At 46.8% G+C, this 23,097-nt stretch overlaps 1 protein-coding gene across 6 annotated transcripts in view; it reads right to left on the reverse strand.

The window, feature by feature from the left end:
• LOC147632739 (Pseudouridine synthase family protein) overlaps positions 1-23,097 on the reverse strand; it is a 122,686-nt gene that overhangs the window by 48,699 nt on the left and 50,890 nt on the right. For all 6 annotated transcript variants that reach the window (XR_015267231.1, XM_086807584.1, XM_086807582.1 and 3 more), the window contains exon 6: positions 10,995-11,055. Coding sequence is in view for 5 of the 6 variants with exons in the window: in XM_086807584.1 (XP_086663710.1) it covers positions 10,995-11,055 (61 nt within the window). In the remaining variant the exon portion in view is untranslated. The remainder of the gene's footprint in view (positions 1-10,994; positions 11,056-23,097) is intronic.

The following is a 23,097-nucleotide window of genomic DNA, read 5'->3' on the forward strand; positions in this document are numbered from 1 at the left end:
ATGCAAGTTTCTTGGCAACAGAACCACCCAGGGACAAACACCTCACTCTTCGTCCAGTGATAGGATGCTCCTTGAAACATGTCTTGAGACCCTCCCGTATGGCAGCAAACAACCATTGTATGGGCAGCGGGGCTCTTGACCCTTCAAGTCCTCGTTGCATCTCTGGAGAACCTACCGTGTCATGTTGCAATCCCTCAGCTGGATGGTACTACATTTTTTCAAAGGGCCCAGTTTTCAAGGTTGCCTGGGCAGTGTTTTGTATGCCACCAGATTGGCCACTTGGCAGGCCTGTCCTCGTCGAGGCATGGGCACAGGACAGCCAGAGAGCCTTGGGAGGCCGTTACCGACATGGTGGGAGCCAAAAACCACCACTGACAGCCAGCGAGCCCTTACCAGCATTTATCCCAACGGATTCGACAACAGACCCCCTGAGCAGGATCCGGTTATTGACAGCGGGTGTGATGGCCATTCCCAAAGCCCCCACCAAGTCCCCCCCCCCCCCCTTAACTGCCTTCGCACACTTCTCGTGCAACATCAACCCTGACTGCAGCACCCTCTTCTTCCTCACCCGAGGCCTCTTCTACAACCACCAACCCCCCGCCCCCCCCCTCCTCTCCCCCCGCCCTCGTTGCCCCCAAGAGGAGAGCTAGCCGACCACCTCCAGCACCTGACTCCTTGTGGATCCAGTTTAAATCATAGCAACAGTATTCGAACCCGGTGGAGATATTCATTTGCTCCTCTCCAATTTCAGCCCTCTCCCCATGTCTGAGGGTGCACCTCCAAGCATCTTGGGGCACCCGGTGGACTAAGCTCTCTTCAGGTGCCTCTCGCTGAGACTCAACTCCCCTAGTGGAGGGTGGAGGCACCTCTATGTGTGTGTCGTTCTCCACCACTCTTGCCCCTCCCTCACACATGTTGGTGTGATGGTTTTCTCTTTCCCCAAGCGGAAGTGGGACAGCACCTTAGTGGACCATGCTCTAAGGAGCTAAGCTATCAACTTTTTACACATCTTGGGTAACCTTAAGATTATCCCTAGTCAATAGCTCGGATTGAGCTCGAGACCTTTGAGGCAAAGGCCCGATGAATTCATTTTTTTTATCTCTTCCATCTCTGCTTCGCCACTGAGATGGAGATATTTATGTTCATTCACAGCAAGGTGGGTCACCCCGGCGAGGCCCTGTTCCACACGAGCTCTGAGTGGACCACCTTGCTGGTCAGCATGCATCCACGTTCACCTTAAGCAATTGTGGCCCCATATAGATTGACTGCTCCCCTTCCCAACCCACGCCCAAAACCTCGTGTACCGAGGAGAGGCCTGTGAGGGCCCATAGCCTCTTCTCTTAGCCATACGGACTGCCTTATGGAACATCTGTGGCCTGGCAGGCGCCATTTACACTCAGTGCCAGATGGTAGTGAATGAAGACCTTATCGAGGGGGTGCAAGCTGGACATTCCCATGATTTAGGAGGACCACTTGATAGCAGACAGGACTATGCGTTGCAGGAAGCGTCTCCCAGACCGTGATCACTCTTTCTATTTCCCCGCTTTTGGTCCCCAAGGGAACCAGTGAGGGGATCTGCATCTCCGTCAGCAACCAACCAACTACTTACACATGTGGGGGATTCCAGCACCATCATTTCAGATAGAGCCCAGTGGGTGTTGCTCTCTCTTGGGGAAAACCATGCAGGTCTCCTCAACATTTACGCCCCAAATAGGGCAAGAGACTGGACCAACTTTTGGATACAGATGCAGCAAATTAGCAATGCCTTCCCATGCGAACTACTGGTGTGTTTTTTTAAATTATTCTTTGAGGTCTTCAACATGATTGAAGCTAAGGCTGAGGGAGATGCATGGGGGGAATTTCTTTTCGTGATCAGGGGCCAGACGCATGGCACTTGGCGGAGTTTGGCTGGCTGCCCTTTAGTTTGCAATTCTCGATATCAGATCTCCACGTTTTAGGCCAAATGTGGCTCCCCCTAGACTGCGTCTATGTGGATGAGTGGGCGTGCGAGGGGCAGCTCAGTGGGCATTCTAGTCGGCACCTTATCCGAACATGCCCCAGTCTTCCTTCATCTTGGTGATCTATGGTGACACAACCAGTGTTGCAATGAAACACGTTTCATTCCATCTGAATGAAACAAAACGTTTCATAAACGTTTCATTGGAATGAAACGCGTTTCTTTCATGCTGCCTGGGAAAACCTACATTTTTCAACGTTTTCTATCCAAAGAGCACGTTTTTCGGAAAAAAACGTCTACAGGCGACTGGGAAATTGAATGAAGGAGCTCATGCCTTGCACAAATCAGCTCCTACCAGCTCCTCCCGCACTTCCGAGGTTCCGTGCCCACCAACTCTCAGGTTGGTTGTGCTGATTTGTGCTTTTTTTCTTCGATTTTGTAAAAAAAACACATATTTTGAAATTTGGGGGTTTTCATGCCAGGGTGCCAATCCAGCCCTGCTTTTGTCAAGATGCCTCGCACTAAGGATGCCATGTGGGCCCATGTCACTCCCGTATCTAAATATGGTGGTTCAAGCACACACAAGTGAAAATGCAATTTTTGCGGGGTTTGCTCAGGAGGGTCCACAATCCGTGTTAAGGCCCATTTCACAGGTTTAACCAGGGAAGGCATTGGTGCATGCAAACTTGTGCCTGCAAACATCAAAGCCGAGCTACAAGAATGGAAAAGACAGCAACTGGCAAGACGCGGTTGTGGGCCTGTGCTTGAGGATATTGGGGTTAGTGAGGATACATGTGAGGCATCAAAGAGAACACGGTTGGGTTCAGAGGAAGATGCACAGAGCCAAGTAGGATTTGGGGGTGCTGGTAGTTCCACTCCCACGGCAACACGAACCCTTTTGCCCACAGCACCCAAAGCCTAAAGAGAGCAAGCATTCAAGCAAGCATGCAAAAGCAGGCAATCAAAGATGCAACTAGGGAACTCACTAGGCTTTTCATCCAATGTGCTTTGTCTTTTCACATTGTGCACACACCACGATGGAAAAAGGCCATGAGGGCAATCAGCCGCATTGGATGTGAGTGGGAGGGACCCTCCTACGAGACCTTGCGCACTAAAGAGCTCAGAAGAGAGCAACAATTAATGGAGGTGGAGGTGGAGGTGGAGCCATTAAAAGCAACTTGGAGCAAGTATGGTTGCACATTGTTATGTGATGGGTGGTCAGATATACACAAGAGGAATGTGTACAATATTTTGGTGTCCTCTTGCAAGGGCACTATGTTTTTGCGTGCCATTGATACATCTATGCCTGGGACAATGGTGACAGGAGCATTTATATGGTCACACCTCCGCGAGGCTATCATGGAGATAGGCCCACAAAACATAGTGCAAGTGGTCACTGATAATGGTTGCAACTGTGTCTCTATGGGACGGATGCTAGAGGACGAGTTCCTGCAGATTGTATGGACTCCATGTGCATCCCATAGCCTAGACTTGCTCATTGAAGATCTTGCCAAGATTAGGTGGATTGCTGACATCTTTGACATTGCGTGTAGCTTGGTGAAGTTTGTTACCAAGAGGCCCAAGGTCTTGGCAATGTTTCGTGCCAATAGTGACCTTGAGCTTTTGAAGCCCTCACAAACCAGGTTTGCATATATGTTCATTGTGGTTCAGAGGGTAGTGAGAGTCCGACGGGGACTCATGCGCATAGTGGTTAGTCGAGAGTGGATGAGCTGGGAGGACCATGACCACCCGAAGGCAGTTGCTTTTGCATGCAGAGTGATGCAAGAAGATTGGTGGAAGGAGGCAGAGGCTTTATTGAGAGCTCTTCAACCGATCTATAGTGTTCTTCGCATCACTAACATGGAGGGCAGCACTCTTGGACTCTTGTACGAGTTCATGGACCAGATTGGAGAGGCTCTTAACCGATGCACTCTCTTGACAGATGAGAGGTACTTAACTTCCAACTAGTTGCCTTCTTGTTGTAACTTGTAAGTTGTATCGTACTATGATCTATCGTAGCATGTAGGAGTGAGCTAATAACTTTGATCATTCATGGCTAATTTTCAGGGTTGAGGACATTCGACGGGTTTGGAATGACCGGTGGGATTGGTTCCATAGACCAATCCACGCGGTTGCCCACATATTGCACTCTCTCAGGCATAGTGAGGCCCAATATATTAATGAAGAGTTGGAAGATGGATGGCAAGATTACATTCAGAAATGGACAGGAGGAGACGTGGAGCTCATGAGACGCTTGGAGGATGAGCGGCTAGTGTATCGGAATGCCAACCACGCATTTGGTAGACAAACTGCATGCATGCGAGAGACACAGCTTTAGCTAGTCTCATGGTGGGAGAAGTATGGGATCAGAAGCCCTCACTTGGTGAGTACAACTCTATAAGACAAGTCTGTTATTTACATAATACATTGATCAATGATGATTATACTTAGACTTTAGTACCCTGTACTTACAAAGTTTCTGTATTTTAATGGCAGAAATGCCTCGCCATTCGAGTCCTCTCACAGGATTGCAATTCGGGTCCTGCTGAGAGGAACTGGAGCACCATGGGCCCTCTTCCATACAAAGAAGAGGAACAGGTTGTCTACTGCTCAGTTGGAGCGGTTGGTGTATTGCCATTGCAATCTCCGCCTAATTGAGCAGTCGGGGAATCCAATAGAGCCTCGTCAGGTCAATGTCGATAAAATCGACATTGAGAAGATGAAAGATGTCCTAGAGATTCCTCACGACCGAGGAGCACGACATATATGCCATGTTGTATGAGGAGTTGATGGCACCTACTCATGGCACACGAGCATCTACAGTAGCATTATCAGGAGGTGCTAGTACTAGTGCAGCACCTGAGATGAGTGCAGCAGCTGAGCCAGCGTCATCCTCTTCTGAGTGAGATTGAGTCTACCGAGGAGAGTACTGATGAGGACATCGAGGATGTTGAGGATTGAGTGCCCAGTTGGCAGTGCCCACACTCCATATTGAGGACTCTAGTCTTTGGGGCTATCAAGCTCCTCTAGTTTACTATTTGTCATCATTCATGCATGATTGTATCTTTCAGGCTTCAACATGCTTTACTTTCTGTATTTCAGACTACAGTTTACTTTTTTTGTATCAACTCAAGATTCAAAATTTTTGTGATCACTTTGAGTGCCATTATTGAGTAGTTGCCATTATTGATAATGAAATCCAGATCTTGATTCTTGATGTTGCCAATTTATTTATGCCAATTGGTCAGTGACTCAGTTGGGTGCCCATTGTAACTGGGTCACCCAGATTCTTTAGCTTTAGCTTGTAAACATGTTTTAATGTGTAAACGATGCATGTTTAATATTGTTTTGCAGGGAAGGCAACATATTTTTAACATATTATAAACCTGTATATAAATTTTGAGGCCTGTACCCCCCCTTTTTGTATGAAACGTTTTTGAAACTTTTGGAAAATGAATGAAACGTTAATGAAACACGTTTCATGGAACGCCTGACAACTATGGACACAACCATCGGCAATCGTCTACGATACCTGATGCTCTCATTGGGGACTCGAGGCATGCATCCGGATAGAGGAGACCTGGGAGTCCTCTTTTTGCCCAGGAGCAGCCACTGCTGTGCTAGATGCCACCCTTCAGGAGATGGTTCTTTCCACACACAGATGCGCCAGGAGAATCTAGCGGTTCTCCTCAACTTTCAGGAGGTCTAAAACCATGTTGATTGGGCTTTCTTGGAGGGCACCATGCTGCAGATGGGCTTCTTGGCCTCTTGGATTCGGGGGGTCTCAGCCGTCTATTCTTTGGCACATAGCCAGGTCCTCATACAGAAAGCAAGAGGGGAACGCTTTCCTATCTTCAGCTGGACGCACCAGGACTGCCCTCTGGCTCTTTTCCTCTTCCTCCTTGTAGTGGAGGCCATGAGTAGCTTCTTGTGCATGCACGTTACAGGTCTTGACGGCTTCAGTATTCCCATCCATACTCTAGAGGATCTATTGGATGTGGAGTTTAAAGACAACACTGCAACCTACCTTTCCGGCTCAGAAGGAACCTCCAGCCATTCGTTGCAGCTATAGAGGTTTTCTACCTCACGTCTGGCACGCTCAGATCAAATGGCACAAGTTGGGTGGTTTTTGGGTAGCACCCTCCCCCTCTCCGACTTGTCAACCAATTGTGGCTTTTCATTGGGTACCCAAAAGCGCCATGGCACGATATCTTGGATGCCAAGTGAGCGTTGACATCACCTCCAAGCAGCACATTGTCCCTGGTTGTGGCCAACCAGGTTCTATTTGCCACCATGTGGTACATAGCGTCTTGCTAGATCCACAGGATTTTTATGGTCCAGCGGCAATGGACACGCTGCCCCACGGCCAAGGTCCTCCAGATAAGGCGCGGTTTCTAGCCAAGAGGAGAACCGTGGAAGGATTTCTTACTTGCCCGCATCTTGGCCCACAGCCCCATCCGTGATGTCCCATGGCCTTCTGGCACCTAATGGATCTTTTTGGCAGCTAGTACTTGCCAACTTAGCACCTCCTTGAACAGGTAGCAAACATTCTTCCAAAATAGTTGGAGTTTCGAGCTGGAGCTCCCCCCGCGCTGCCCACCTGTGTCGTTCTCAGTCGGCACCCCATCTCTGCCTTCACAGTCCCCCCACCCCAGGTTCTTGCTCCGCCCCCTTCCCATTTTCTGCCTGCCCTACTTGACTCCTACACAGGCGTCCTGTGCGCTGACCCGAGCCACCTCCCACTATGCCCTTTTTCGCCCCCCTCCTCCCTAGCCCCTTCCACCTTCCACTTCGCTGCAGCACGCCCACCCCCCCCCCCCCTTTCCCCTTTCTTGTGCTTCCCAACTCCCTGCTCATCATCCCCTCTCCCTCCGCCTGTGCGCCCCATTCGAGCCCGCCGTCACCCCTCCTTGCCCCTTCAAGGACCCTCCATGTTCTTTCTGTGTGCACCCCATCGCCTCTCTGCTGCCTCCCTTTCCCGCACACCCTGCTTCTCACCAACCCTCCATCTTTCGTCGCCCTTCTCCCTCTGAGCAGGTGGTTTGCTTCCAGGTTTTTCTTCATCGGTAAGAGTTGGTCTCCACCTTTCATCTTTCGTCGCCCATCTCCCTCTGAGCAGGTGGTTTGCTTCAGGGTTGGTCTCCACCTTCCAGGAGGATTCCATGGCAGCCGCTCCCTCGCCAAGCCTACCATCCCTTGAGTATTTTAAGAGGTGGACCTCCACTCTTAGCTTCGTCAGTATCTTCCCTCACGGCATCTCCATTGGTCTGCAATATCGCAGGAAGCCACCCTGTGCAAGGACAAATGCGGGATTTGCTCCAGGCAGTCGTCATCAGCAAATGTAGCACAATCACCGGTATCAATTTTCTTGGGCTTTGCTACTCTCATATGGAGTTTGATTCACCTGCAACGGCTGATCATGTGATGCAGCAGAGCCCTGTCGTGATTCACAGCACTCAGACGTTCTTCATCAACCTTGCATCTGGCCGTCTGGAAGGTGTATCCGGCTTCCTTGATACAGTCTTCTTCCCTGGCCTCGGGAAGGAATATCACCCACTGGTTCGATTGATTGGATGATCAATAGGACAGGTTTGGGAGTCCCCGCAAACGTCTGCATCAGTGGTGGCGTCCATCAGAGTCTGGATTGCTTCCCGGAGGATCCCGAGCCTCCAGGGCAACCCGATTATTCAGCGGGTATAGTATGCCATTCTCCCCGGCTAGTGCTTCAAATGGACCGTCTTGCTCGGTGCTACCCTCGGCGACACACCCAAAGAGGGCGAACCCCCCCCCCCCCCCCCAAAAAAAAAAAACCCCCGCTTGAGGCGCGACAGGCGAGAGAGCAGGGGAATCAGGGCCTAAGGCCAGGGCAGAGGTACCTGATGAACCAACCCCTACGACTCAGCCTCCCTCCCATGCTCAGTAGGAGAAGGGCCCTAGTTGTTAGTAGGTAGTCCGTCGCCTTAGATGGCACTACCACCCACCTCCCCTAGAGTGTCGCCAAGCTGATGGGAACCCCCGGGGCCGCCCACAAGATTCCTGCAGCTCTTGGCTTTTCCTCCGAGGTTCCGGAGCCCCCAAACACCCCCCCCCCCCCCCCCCCCCCTTCTCTTCTTGGGTTTTTCGGAGTCTCATGTGTGTGCCAGTCTCGTGTGTGTCTCCACCTTCTGTATGTAAACCCAAGTTTCCTGCAGCTCTTGGCTTGTCCTTTGAGGTTCTGGAGCTGGTGCCCCACACTCCCCCCGCGCGGCCTTCTCTACTCCCCCCTTGTTCGGTATTTGGATTCTCATGTGTGTGCCACTCTCCTGTGTGTCTCCACCTTCTGTATGTGAACCTGAGTTTGTGTGTTTACATGTGTAGCCATGAGTGAACCCGCCCTTAAATAGGGATAAGATAAGTATGCCATATGTACTTGTCTTATTAGTGTGTGATGTGATTGATCATTGGCTGCAATACAACCTAGATTTGCACATGTGATTGTGCCTCCTTGAAGAGCAGACTCAAGGAAAGAAACAAATCACACTGAGAGGTAATGTGCACTAGCACCACTATCAAAATACCAGACATACTGAACTGTCACTAACATACATACATCATGGACAGAAGGATCATAACTACAGTACACAATGAATGCCCAATCACCCTATGCATAGTTCGTTGCCTCACATTTGGTGCTCATGCAACAGCCACAATCATGCCTGACTTTTTCTTCTTCTCCTTCTCCAGTCTTTTTCTGCATTCATTGATATAATGGCATGGCTTTCAACAATAGTCGCATTTTTCTTTCTTCTTAGGCTTATCACCCCCCTTCTCGACATCCTATTTCCAAAAGATCGGGTTGATTCTACCTTTGGCTTGTAGCCGCCATGAGAGTAGACTTTGCCTTTTATCTTTTTTGACTGGCTACCACACGCATAACAGTTCGGTTTTGTAGGGATTGCTCTTCTTGTAAGAGCACTACAACCAACTCATCAAACGTAAGGGCATTGCGGTTACTCTTCATCATAAGTCAAAGTATGGATGCAAAATCTTGGTATGAATCCGGTAAAGCTGTGAGAATAATAGACACCAATGAACTGTTGAGATAGGCCTTATCAATACATGCAAGCTGCTCTCTGAGATCTTTGATCCTTGTGAGAAACTCATCCATCAAGTCTCCCTTATTCATATTGCTTGGACTCTAACCGCTTGCGCAAGTAGGCCACATGTACCTTGTTACACACCTGGTAAAGCGCAGCAAGCACATCCCAAGCCTACTTGGCAGTTTTACATGAGCGAATATGAGAAATAATGCTCCTTTTCACGGAAACTGCCACCAATGCATGTGCCTATGCATCCTTTTGATTCCACCTCGCTTGTTTCATTGTAGGGGGTGTGGAGGTGGATGTCATGGTTGCATCTGAATTAGTATCACCATCCGAAATACTTGTACTATTCTACGCTCGCAAGAGAGGGCATGCCTCAATGCCAATAACAACATTCCTAAGTCCTTTGACAACCAATACATGACGAATCATATAGGACCACAACGGGTAGTTGGTCCCATCAAGCTTGTCCTCAACAAAAAGCATCCTAAACACATCACTGCCTGTCATTTTAGCCCGCAAATAACGAATCTATGACACAAAATGCGTATGTCTCAACAACCTACAAAACTGTCAATGCCCATTGTGAATGCAACCAAGATGGCTACCAGTAGAGCACCGATGATGAAGAGACCTGCAAAGTGTATGAAAAATGGCAGAGTGTAGAGTGTAAAAATGTTACTAGCAAGGATACAAAAGTCGATCACAATGATGACAACTATGACAAAGCTGTAAATGATGAGCTTGAAGATGCGATGTCAATGACGACAAAGAAGCAGCGATGACCAAATGTCTGCACTAAGACAAGCATTTTGCATGTTCAACAGCTAGAGATGGGCTTGCAGAAGGGGTTTGTCGTCTTCCACATAACACAATCAAAGGCGAAGGTGAAAGATCCATGTGTTGTGCTTGATAGAGTTAGAACAAGTGAGAGTTTACAAAGGAGATGATATCGTGAGCTAGGTATGGGAGGAGTGAATTCCTTGTTAAAAACCATCATAGTCCAGAGGTTTTCTTCCATAAATAGTAATTTGTTGCATGAGGAAATACTTTGGACTTGTTCACTTACCATGCCACAGTCAAGCTCATAAATTAGCTTTTCATATTCTAAAGGCTAGTGTAAATGACATTGAGAAGCAAATTCATCATCCGAAGACTACACTTATGCATCATAAGTAGCATCATCACAAAGGTTCTATCACGTTGTGTGAGACCCAGAAAATGAGTTAGGTGATTGGCCTGTGAATATTTCAAACATACAATCATGTTAGAAATCATATCACTAGATATTAATGTTGAACCACAAACTTTGTAGGTTATACCCTATGTGATTCTCATAGCTTTTTGCTTATCATTGAAAGAGTATTGAAGATTATTATCTTTAAATTCCCATCACATTTTGGTGGTCTTGATAGAAATTAAAAGAATGGTTATACACATTCACCAAGACTACATACTTGTTGTATGTGTGTATATATCCAAAGTATATATTGTGAAAAAAGTATGTAACCATTCCATTTTTTCAAGTTTTTAAAAAAATGGAAATGGGTTTTCCCAATAAATGAGGACATCCATATGTCAGTATTGAGTTAGTAATAAGTTTCCAAGTGCACACTGCAAACAAAAATGTAAAATTGAGTGTTGGAATACTCATTTTCACGCCATGATTTGAGTGATTGTGTTGCTCGATAACATGGAGAGTGAGGTAGGATGTTCCACTACATTCCATGGAAAACTAGGCATGTAATTTGGCTCAATGCTCAACTATATTGAAAGTTCTAATTATGACAGCTTATGGCTGTATTGGGTATGACTTGCCCCACAACCATATGCATATTCAAGACCATAAATATTGTGTGTAATTTATAAACTCTTGAAATAAAAAGATTTCAACCTACACAAGCTATAAGTATCTTAACTCAACAAATGTGATTCATAATTATAATCAATCGTACCTTGCACCCAAATACATGATTTTCAAGGCCACATGCCTCCGAGAGTGATGAGAAAGATCACCTGCATTCAAATGTCCGATTTATATAATGTAAATGAAGAAAACATGTTAGCTTGATAAGCAATCAATATTACAAATGCAAATTTAGCCCTTCCCTACACATTTTTGGCATTTTGAGAGTGTGGATGGCGTTAGTCCCTATCACATTCACAAGCACGTTCACAAGCAGAGTTCACTAATCTCTATGTAGTAGGCCCAAGCATGGAAGCCATTCACATTTCTACCGCATACATTGTGTCCATATAGACAAAAGAAGCAAGGGAAGAGAGAGGAAAGGGAGAACAATCGCACATGGTATGTTCCAAACCTGATTGGGATAAATTGCCCAAATGGATCTGTTTATGTCATGGCATGTGTAAGAACCACATGTGGTTAGCTTCAACAACAAAAGCACATAAAGAATCTGAAATCTATTCCACCACGCAATCATAAAGAAAGCTCAGGCTCCACAGCGCATGCCCCTTATGTGGACCTCATTTGGATGTTCGTTATTCTACATCACTTCAAAATACAGTTTACCAGGGTCATGCACCAAACACAGGATTAAAATTGTTCGTAGAGCCGTTGTCAAATTAGGCCGCCTACAAATTCTTCAACTTGGAGGAGATCATACAGACCAAAGGCTAACTTGGTAATCTAACAACCCTTGCAACTACTTGATTCTAGATGATGAAATCTGATTGATAATATCGAAGGGTTACCACCATGCAATTCTGTAATATGAACCCAAAGCTTTCTTCTTTGCACAATCTTGACCATGATGGCTCGTTAGGTTGCACTGAAACCCTCCACGTCAAGGCTACCGGCCCAAGCTGCTTCTCGCCTCCTCGTGAGCGCTTCTTTTAATGTGACTTTGACTAAATTGGTATAGGTGCTCCAAAAACTCCCGCTTCATGTCTGAAGGGGAACTTTCATGATTTTTACGGTTGCCTGCAGACTCTCCACCCACCTTGTTTTGACAGCCAAAAAATCGTTGAAGTTCTTGGCATAGCAATAGACATCCTCGATAAATTCAATATGGTTCCTCAAAGCTTTGCATTCTTAAACTGCTCGAATCCTTTGTTTCCTACTTCCAAAAGTTATTGATCTTCCTGATGGAACCAAACGCTGATTTAAAGACACGCTAAAAATCAGGCCAAGTGGTGGGCTTCTAGCCGAGATCCTTCCACCAAGAAAATGACTCATTATGAGGCATGATTTGTATCTAAGTTATCCGCTCATTGTCAATATACTTATACAAATCAATAAGGCGGTCCACTTGAGCGAGCTATCAATATAGATTCCCTTGCACTCTTTCTTCTCACCAGAAAAAGATTCCGGATGGAAAGACACCTGGATAAGAAGTATAGCAGCTGTGCTGCTAGGGACTCATGAGACTTATATGCTGCCACCTGATGCTGGAGTTCCAATATAATCGCATGCAACTGTTGCACAAAGGATGCCGAAATCAGAGTACCTAGAGGACTAATCGTTAGGCAAAGGAATGGCATACCTTAAGGGAGTGGTGGTTACACAAAGCCTATATACTGAGGATATTGCTGAAGACCGTTTGTTCCTTGCCTGAGGTTGCCTCAATCGTGACATTGTAGCATCTCCTCCCGTCGGTTGAGTATATCTCAATTGTCCAACAATCTGTGGCTGCTGTCCACCAAGCTTCGGCTGAACAAGAAAGCACGCAAGACCGAGACAAAGAAAGAAAGAAAGAAGCTGAAGCATCATCGCCGACATTGCGCAGCCACCATCGAAGACAGAAAACGGAGAACTGGGGCAAATAGAAGCTTCCAAGCCCATCAAACCGAAGATCCTGGGGAAGTGAAGCTTCAAGGCACATTAATGCGGTTCGTGCATTGTCTTCATGCCCAACGCCTACACAGGCTGGCAAAGCCGAATTTTTTTGTCCATTAGCACCGCCAAGCTCAAAACAGGTGATCCAACCAATGTTTTATTTTCCCGCTCGTCATCACAACTTGGTATTTTTCTGTTCTTACACCATCCCCCACTCCCAAGCCCTCCACACTTGGACTGATTCAGATGCTTTCCCTTTTGCATCTAATACAACATCGCTTGGTCTTGCTGAGTTTCTTGAACGAGTGCGGTTGCTGATTTCCCAAGGTTCGTGGCAGGAAATCCTAGAATCGCCTCGAAAATCACTGCTAACAGCCACCAAAAAAAGCCCAACAAGCAGGAATTAGAACTCGGGGAGAAAAAGCAGATAGAAAAGATGGATAACAGGCTGGTAGAAGTAAAATCAATGGCTGCAAGGGAAAAGTGATTATGGAAAAAAGCGTGTGCAAGGTAGGAGGAGATTTTTCGTCCTAGGAAGGTCACTCTTCCTCTGACAGCTTGCACACGGGGGCCTCATGGTAGACACTTCGCTGGCTATCTTCGGCAGATGGCTGGCTTGTCAATCCGGGTGCAAATTTCACTAGGAGTCTCAGCGTCACTGCCTCTAGGATTGCCCGAAGGCACAACAAGTTTGGTGGAATATCCTCTGCCACTTTACAACAGATCCGGGACTGCCCAGGCCTTTACTTGGTGGGGGATCATGTGGACCATGGAGGCAGGTCCAGCCCTCCTTTATGAGGAGGATGGTGACAGCATTACACTTCTGCTTACACATTTCTTGGTCACAGCATTGATGACCTCAATTTACCCTTGGATTGCTGACACCCACACTGACCAGAGGTGGGAGATTATCAGTAGCATCACGGCCTCACACAAGGCTATTGAGGGTACTCTCACCCCTCCAGAAGAGTCCATTAGCTGCATTTGGACAGACATTATCCACACCCTACATGGACATTGGGATCGATCGGCAGTAGACTCCAACCGCATGTGGCAACACCGTACCACCTTCCTGCGTACTTGGAGCAGTGGTCCCTTCCTCACCAGCAGGAATGGTGATATCACTTGACATTACATGCCCCCAAAGTGGCTCCGCCCCCCCTCCCAAGATATAGTCTCCCTCCGAGAGCAGCCGTCCATGGAGGGAACGCCCCCTTCTTTTCTTTGAGCATTTTACCTCTACGGAGGGTTGTAGTCCCCCAAGGGTGGGCGATTGTTTTTAACTAATAGAAGAATTTTTTCTGGAATAAAAAAGGTGGGAGGAAATCACAGGGAATAAATGGCACCCCTCGCTTGTGTTCTTGCCTGGTTACACTAATGCATATGCTTCGGTCGACCTAAACCTCCAAATATGGAGCCTTAAAAGCCAAGCTTTTAGCCTAAAAAAGCTGAAGTGTGTTAAGTTTACGTGCCTGTGCTAGAGAAAGCAACTCCCCACCTGTGAACACTTGCAAACCTGGGCGCCCAATGTGGCCCTAATACCTTGCTTCCAAGCTTCCAAGCCCACATCAGGGTCTCCTCACCCATCCACCCTTCTGTGCACCCCCTATATGGCCCTGCACAGATAGTTGTACAGCTGTCAGCCATGCTGCACAGCCTTGTACAGCTATCTTCCCTGCTTAGAACACCATATGGACTGAAGAGAACAGTGCTGTGCTGCCTGTACCACCCAAGGCATGCACAGCCAGCGCTGCAGCACTCCAAAATCTCCCATGGTATCAACCAGCACCAAGAAGCTCTTCCACCATCGGGTCTAGCTCTGATACCAATGTAAGGACCACAATCTGTAAACCAACTGTGGTTAGCTTGAGCAACAAAAGCACATAAAGAATCCAGCATCTAGCTCACTAGCCAATCATAGAGCCCCTCAGGCTCACCCCCAGGATGGAGGTCTAGAGGCATCTAGAGACACAACTCCGCGTGGAGTAAGCCCTGGAGTCCCATACCATCAGGGTACACCAATTTCTCTAGGCCATGAGTCCACAACTGGAATAATCAGTCCTGTGAACAGGCCCTAGTATTTGACTTATATAGATTCTCCTATAGCTAAGAGCTATTATTAGCCCAATAACAACCAGATTGATCAGCAGTTGTGGACTCGTGGCCTCTTAACCCATTGTCTCCCGCCACGCAGTCGAGTGGTTAGGAAGTTGACGTCTCAATGCACAGGTCTTGGGTTCAACCCTTGCTCATTGCAGCTGTGTGTGACATGACAAATAAAGGTTGGGCTCTAGGCCGTTGGGTTGATTTTTTTTTTGAAGGACCTGTTAACCTGCCTCTGGCCTTGGGACGTAACAGCATTGCCATTTGATATGGTACAGCTATTTAAAATTGTATTGACCATAAATATAAAGGTTTACAGCAACAAGGGGCCGGCAAGTGTCATAATGTTGGGCAATAGTGCAAAGAAGGCATTTCTCACATGTCCATGCCTCCCACTGATTTTCCCCTTTTAAGTGCTTGTTAAGTCATGATTTCCCCCAAATTTCCTTACTAGTTCCCTCAAATTATCCTCTATTTTTTCTCAACATTTTCGCCAATCCCAAATTTTCAAAAATTTCATGTAATATTTTTAAGGACATCCCATTTTCTTAATTGTATCCGTTACCTGATTTTGGGCACCTCCTATTTTGTAGGTAGTACCTGTTTCCATTTTTGTTCAAGTTCAATTTGACAACGACACTAAGGCTCCGGAGCAACTCTCCTTGAGTATTTCTATAGCAAGGAGGCCTCGGCCTTGCCTCCCAAGGTGTTTCTTGCTCTATGGAAGATAATTAGATGATGCTCAAGCATTCCTCCCTCGAGTAATACATCGGCCTACATAAGGCGGCCCTTCCTCATCAGATCTATTGGCCATGGAAAAATTTCTTAGCTTTATGCAATTTTTGGGATCTTTGGGACCCAAACATCATCTAAACACAATAGGCTTATCCTGAAAGAAAGTGAAGCAAATAAAAAACACGGGTGTAGGCCCACGTACAAGACCTGTAAATGCTAGAAACTGATGTTTATTGCTGAAAACTGAGCACGAGGGAAGCCCATAGGTGCTGTACAATGGTAAGAAGCAAAAGCAACTACTAATGACCTCAACAAGATGCAGAGAAATGAGATGAAATGGAGGAAAGGGGGGTCAGCTATACTCCCCCAAAGTGCTAGTCGGCCAGTTGTAGCAGGCCGACAGCAGACCAATAGCATAAAATGCTTTAAAAATGCCTAAAAATGGTAGAAAAATGCTGAATAATATCTGCTAAGATGTGCCAATGCAAGGCCTCATAAATGGCGAATACAAGCATGAAAATGGTGATGTAGACCATCTGGAGATGATATAATCCAACACCTCCTCTTCAACGCCAGAGGGTCGGTCCAATATTAGCACGTTGAAGAAAGAACTCTAAAAGTAGCCGAAATTCGGTCCGGGGGATCCTTTGGTTGATCAATGTCCTGTAAAGCATATAAGACTGAAAACGATCAACGAACACTGGTCGAAGAAGAACACCTCCTCTCAAATCGGAAGGAAGAGGTACAAATTGCAGTAATGGACACATCCAAAGCAAGTGATGTAGAAGCAACATCGGGATCAATCCAGAAGAAGTTGTTCTCAAGAAAGGGAACCACTGATAGCTCCAAGGAAAATGGTACCTCCTTTGTATCTGCAACAAGTATCGATACCGTAGTAGACTCTGTTAGCAGTCATCTCCTATCTGTACATTGTCTCTCAGAGGGCCTTTTGTTGTGGGTGTGCCCGCCCAAGAGCTTTGCTCAGTGTTTCTCCATTTTCCCCACTTTCCGTGTTTTTTCCCCATTTTTTTGGGTCGTGGAGGGCTGTCTGCATTGGCCGACTCTATCTGTGTGAGCCGACTTCTGTATGTGTCCAAGCCGACTGCTGATGCGCTGGCCGACTGACTATTTGTCAGTCGTGGACATCCTGGCAGCCTGTCGGCTGATTTAGGGCTGGCCGACTGGTGCTGTAGGGTGGTATAAATACCACTTCCCACATTGTACCGGATCTTGTATATAGTGCAGAGTTCACATAGCCTCACTCTCTCTCTTCTACGTTTTCTCTTCCACACACAATTCAGTGTTTTTCCTGCTGGTGGTTCTCTTGCGTTTGCTGATCTTCATGTTGGTGTCTTGCTACATTGTGCTCTCAGCAGTTTGCCTCATATCTGCTGTGTATTCCGACATGGTATCAGAGCCCAAGTTGCTTTAAGGTTGGAGACATTGGAGAGCTTGCGGGACTGTTTCTTGAAGACCTTGGAGCTTACGGGAGATTTGAAGAGCATGCGGGACTGCTGGTTTTTTGGTGTTGATTGGAGATCTCTTGGGCTGTTCGGGACTTGGAGATTGGGTAGAAGGTGGCCATCACCGTTGGACAGCCACCTTGCATATTAGTTGCAGCCTCTTCTTCATTTTTTTTCCCATCCACCCTCCCTTCACAAGACCAAAGTAACCCCCGCGATGGCAGACTTGCTTGAGATGGTTGAGAAGCACATGAAGATCCCTACACTCCCCACGTTCTCGGTGGACCGACAGTTGGACGGGAACAACTACGGCATATGGAAGGTAATGATGGAGTATGAATTGGAATCTTATGACTTGGCTGATTTCATTATTGTTGGTGTTCTACGGCCGGAGTTGGAGGACGGGGAATTGTTACCCTCTACTAGGAAAGAAATGGGAGACTCAGGGACAGTTGTGGAATCGTGTCAATGCCCGTGTGCATTCTTTCATCTTCCTAAATTACACACCACAGGTGATCAATCACATAAAGCATATGACGTTGGCCAGAGGGATTTGGCAGCATTTGGCTTCCCTGTACAACAGGGTATCACCCATGAAGAGGATCTCCTTGGAAGTTCAGATGCACGTGATGAATCCTGCAAAGTCGTCGACGATGCGGTAGCACATCAACAAGTTGCAGGATCTTCAACAGGAGGTTCTCTAGGCAAGGAAAGAGATATCGTCAGAGGATATGGCCATCACGTTGTTGTCCCATTTGCCCTCTTAGTACTCAGCATTTTACTCCTCTTTGAACACCATTGGCAGGCTCAGCACCATCACATGGGAGGAGCTTGTGCCTATGGTCTTGGACCAGGAAGAGCATTTTTCGAACCCTCCACAGGGCGGAGGTTCTGAGGCCTTGACTGGCCAACAGTCGCAAGGCCGCAATACGAGCAAAGGGAGTCTTCACACGAGAAGTCTTCCGAGCAGGAGCCCGACGTGGATCGTGACGCCTTGTAAGCAAAGAGAACCTATAACAATTGTGGCGAGAAAGGCCATTATTGAAGAAAATGTCCTAAGCGGCTCACAGAGAAGGGTGATGATTCCTCAATAGTAACCGTGAAGACTCCAGCTTTTGTGCACTTGGAGATTATGGACACCGACGTTTCATCTTCTTCAAGTAGGGAGGGGGTTAGACTCACCGCTAGGGACACTCAGGATTGGATTCTTAATAGTGGTGCTTCCAGACACATGACTCCTCCTCGAGAGTTATTACAGGATCTTCGGAGGCACGCAGGTCACATCGTGATTGGTGACGAGTCCAGACTCCACTATACCTATTCATAGTGAGGGTAGGTTAGAGATCGTTCCCGATGGCAGAGGGGGGAAGCATTCCTCCCAGGTTCTTTTTGTCCAATCTCTTGGTTTTCATCTGTTGTCAATGCATGAGGTTTGCAAGACTGGTGTAGGGGTGGAGTTTGAGGAGCATTCTGTTGCTCTACCGGACAGAGAGACAAGCCAGGTTGTATGGGAAGGCGGAGTGGAGAATGGAATTTACAAACTCTCAGCACTCTCTCTTACAGGTTCTCAATTAGGTGATGTGTGGCAATGTCGTCATGACCACATGAGTGTGGATACGCTGCAGCAGGCTTTCCGAGACCAGATGATGGATGGCTTGCCAGATGTTGGCAGCAGTAGGCAGGAACATTCCAGTTCTTGCGTTCATCAGTCACAGGAGCCTTTACAGGTGAACTATGCTCTAATGTCTCGTATCAGTCGGGATGAAGAGCCCCTGCAATTGAGGAAGCTCTTTCCCAGGGGACTTGTCAGAAAGCCAAGCAAGTGGTAGATGGTCACTTGCAAGTGGAGACGGATGTTGTGCAACCTCCAAGCTTTGAGGTTCTAGGTTCAGAGGGGGTGGTTTCCAGGTTCCAGAAGGCCTTGTGTGGTCTTCAGCAGGTTCCCAGCACTTGGCTGCAGTTTCTGCAACATACGAAGGATCTTGGACTCTGCTATGATACTAGAGGGGGAGTCAGACTCCACGGTTGGAGTGACTCGGATTGGGGAGGAGATCCAGACAAGAGGATGTCTACAGAGGCAGAGTACCGGGTTGCTTATGATGCTGCTTGCGAGGTGGTGCGGTTGCAGAGGTTACTTGGCGAGATTGGGTTTCCACAGGTAGAACCCATGGTCATCCAGAGTCACTTTGTTCATGAGAAGTTTTTGCTAATGACAACTCGCTAGAGTTTTGGTCGACGGAGGACAATGTGGCAGACCTCTTCACGAAGTCTCTACCTCAAGCTATGCTCCAACAGCACTCCAGCTCACTGGGGTTGGTTCCACATCCAGGAGCTGAGAGGGGGTGTTAGCAGTCATCTCATGTTTGTACATTATATCTCAGAGGGCCTTTGTTGTGGGTGTGCCCGCCCAGGAGCTTTCCTCAGTGTTTCTCCATTTTTCCCCACGTGTTTTTTTCCCATTTTTTTGGGTCGTGGAGGGCTGTCTGCACTGGCAGACTCTATCTCTGTGAGCCGACTACTGTATGTGTCCATGCCGACTGCTGATGTGCTGGCCAACTGACTATTTGTCAGTCGTGGACATCCTGGCAGCCTGTCAGCTAATTTAGGGCTGGCCGACTGGTGTTGTAGGGTGGTATAAATACCACCCTTGCCCCCACTTCCCACATTGTACCGGATCTTGTATATAGTGCAGAATTCACACAGCCTCACTCTCTCTCTTCTACGTTTTCTCTTCCACACACAGTTCAGTGTTTTTCCTGCTGGTGGTTCTCTTGCGTTTGCTCATCTTCATGTTGGTGTCTTGCTACGTTGTGCTCTCAGCAGTTTGTCTCATATCCGTTGCGTATTTTGACAGACTTCTCCTTTGAAGAAGAAGAAGAAGAAATAACTGTAGGTACTGGTGAAGTAGGAGTCGGTGACACCAAAATGCCTGGAGAAGGGCTAGGAACAACCACCAATAGAGCAGTCACCGAAGAAACCGCACAGGTAGCAACTCCAAAATCCACCCAAAGGTACGCTAGATAAAAATACTGCCTCGAGTAAAGATTCTCCAAAAATAGGAGAAAGATGATTTTCTCAGAGATGAATCCTCCTCTGGAAAAGGAAGGAATGAAGTAACCTCTGGCACAAGAGGATCATCAGGGATAACAGAATTCGCTAGGGTTTAAGTCTGAAAAATAGAATCTAAAATAGTGGAAGTAACCACCAATAAGAATTCCATAGAACCCTCTGAAGATGCCTCCTCTGGAACATAAGAAGTGGAATCCTCCTCTGAAAGCAAATCTTGTAGCATAGGAGGGGAACCCAAAGAAATATCAACACCATGGAGAGGGTAGGCATGATTATCTGCAATGTTAACAGAGGAAGAAATCAATGGATAATCCTCAACCTCATCCGATGTGACCCTAACCTCTACTGAAGAAGTCATAGCAGTGGTCACTAGGATTGTGTTCTGTGGAGAGGGAGAAAGAGAATCTGAAACTGACAAGGGGGCCACTTTGGCACTAGTCTCCTGATGTAGAGAGGCAATGCCTGAGTCCGAATTCTGCCATTGAAGTTCAAGCCACATCTGAGAGGCATCATAAGAGGAAGATAAAAATTCCACCTGTATGGAAGGTGACAAAGATTGGATGATAACAATCCTGGCAGAAGCATCATAAACTCCCCAATAAACAGGATCCAATAACTGAGGAGAAGCAACAACAGCCTAAAGACAAGAAGCCTCCAAAGTTAACTGAGTCCAGAATGACCAAATCTGATAGTTGGTAGAAGTAAGGGGAGGGTTTCCAAAAGCCATCACCACCAAAAATCCAAACCTCCGCAAGAAAGACTAGAAGAGAGGATGGGTGGGAGATCCAGGCACTGGAGAAGAAACTGTAGAAGGAGCAGCAGGAGAGAAATCTCCTAAAGCCATGTCCTCTGACAAGAAACCTTCTCTTAAGAAAGGGGTTGAATAAAAAATCAGCAAATCCTCCTCTCAAGTTGTGCACAGCAAGAAGAAAGGGAGAAAGGGTGGGAAACTGAAAGGAGAGGAAGAAGGAAGATCTCTCCAAGCTGTAGATCCCTGTCCTCAGCACCTAGAAGAGGGCTTCAGCAATCCAATCACCATAAAAATCAGCAATCTTTCCTGAAAATTCAGAAATACAACAGTCCCAAGCATCGGATGAAGAAAACACAGCAATCTTGAGGAAGCCTCTGCTTCCGGAAGAAAACGTAGCACCTTCTACGCAGAAATCTGCAAAAAACGCAGCAAACTATCGAAGCCTCTGCTCCAAAACAGAAAACGCAGCTCTCTTCTGCTCACAGGTCAGCGTTTTTTTCTGATACCATGAAAGAAAGTGAAGCAAATACAAAACACAGGTGTAGGCCCAGGTATAAGACCTGTAAATGCTGGAAACTGATGTTTATTGCTGAAAATTGAGCACGAGTGAAGCCCGTAGGTGCTGTACAATGGTAAGAAGCAAAAGCAGCTGCTAATGACCTCAACAAGATGCAGAGAAATGAGAGGAAATGGGGGAAAGGGGAGTCAGCTATACTCCCCTAGAGTGCTAGTCAACCAGCTGTAGCAGGCCGATAGCAGACCAATAGCATAAAAATGCTTTAAACATGCCTGAAAATGGTAGAAAAATGCTGAATAATATCTGCTAAGATGTGCCAATGGAGGGCCTCATAAATGGCCAACACAAGCATGAAAATGGTGATGTAGACCATCTGGAGATGATATAATCCAACATATCCATGTGACTGCATGTCTCCACCACAAATCCATCATATGCAATAAGCCATATGTTTATGAGACTTTCCAGGGGCACTGGCTGCCCGAGCATCTGTGCCACTTCATCTGACTTTCGACAACTTAAACAAGTTACCATGTTAGATATGCACATCTATCAGATGCCATGCTACATATGCACAGCCAATCCTTCTCATAGGCTTGTTCCCTTGCAAACCACCTTCATGAATGCAGCTGCCTTGCTACACACCCACAAGCACCTTGCCACATTGCAGCTCCTATCAGCCATCAACACATCACACATATACAACCGTATGTGTTGCTTTTATTGTCAGGTCTTCTCACAAGTGCTGTTGTTATTGTCAAGCCCATTTAGGCTTGCCACCTTTCACACATGCATGATGGGCTAGCTGCCTTGTTATGTCCCGTGTTCAAACACAACGAGGCTAGTATAGAGGCCACCACCCAGTTTACTTAGTATAAACTGGTTATGGGCTATATATAGTTGGGTTTGTCGCTCATTTATGATTTGAGGGGGAGTTTATATTTAGAACTCTACCTTCGGAGAAGGGCCCATAGTCCTACTAGTGATAATCGTGAGGACTGGGGGTGCGTAGTATGGGACACATAGGCTTTAAGAGAGTGTGTTGCATGCGTGAAAGGCTTGTTGTATTGATCCACGGCCCTAAGCTTGATCAAGAACAAGATGTTGATTAACACATGATTCAGACAAATGAGAAAGAAGAGAGAGATTGGTGTCAAGGATTTTCTTTTCTTTTTTTTTCAGATAGAGACTTCCATTAAGTATGAAAAAAACATACAACAATCACAACTATAAGCCGAAAAAGAATAGAATCACCCCAATATGTAAGATGATTTCAACCACTAAGGAGAATCATGATGCCATGTAAGACCTCTGGTACTAGAGGAAAAAGAAGATGCCATGGTCCCACTCCCGCATAAATATCACGTGCTTCGCCTATGCAGAACGAGAGGACCCCTGAATGCGAGCCCAAGTAGCCATAAGAGTATGGATCATATCACCCCATATAGTACTAATGCACTGAGACCCAAAAATCTGGACACCCTCAATAGCCTCCGTGCATCTAGCTCTCTAGATCTGCCATGCTGTAATACTGGCAACAATCTCCCAACTGGTGTCAATCCTCTGTCTGGGGGGTGTATAATCAGAGTGAGAAACATCCTGCAATAAACCATGCTAGGCA

Source organism: Cibotium barometz, chromosome 13, assembly GCF_041138505.1.
Source record: "Cibotium barometz isolate CiBa-2024 chromosome 13, ASM4113850v1, whole genome shotgun sequence".
Taxonomy (NCBI): Eukaryota; Viridiplantae; Streptophyta; class Polypodiopsida; order Cyatheales; family Cibotiaceae; genus Cibotium; species Cibotium barometz.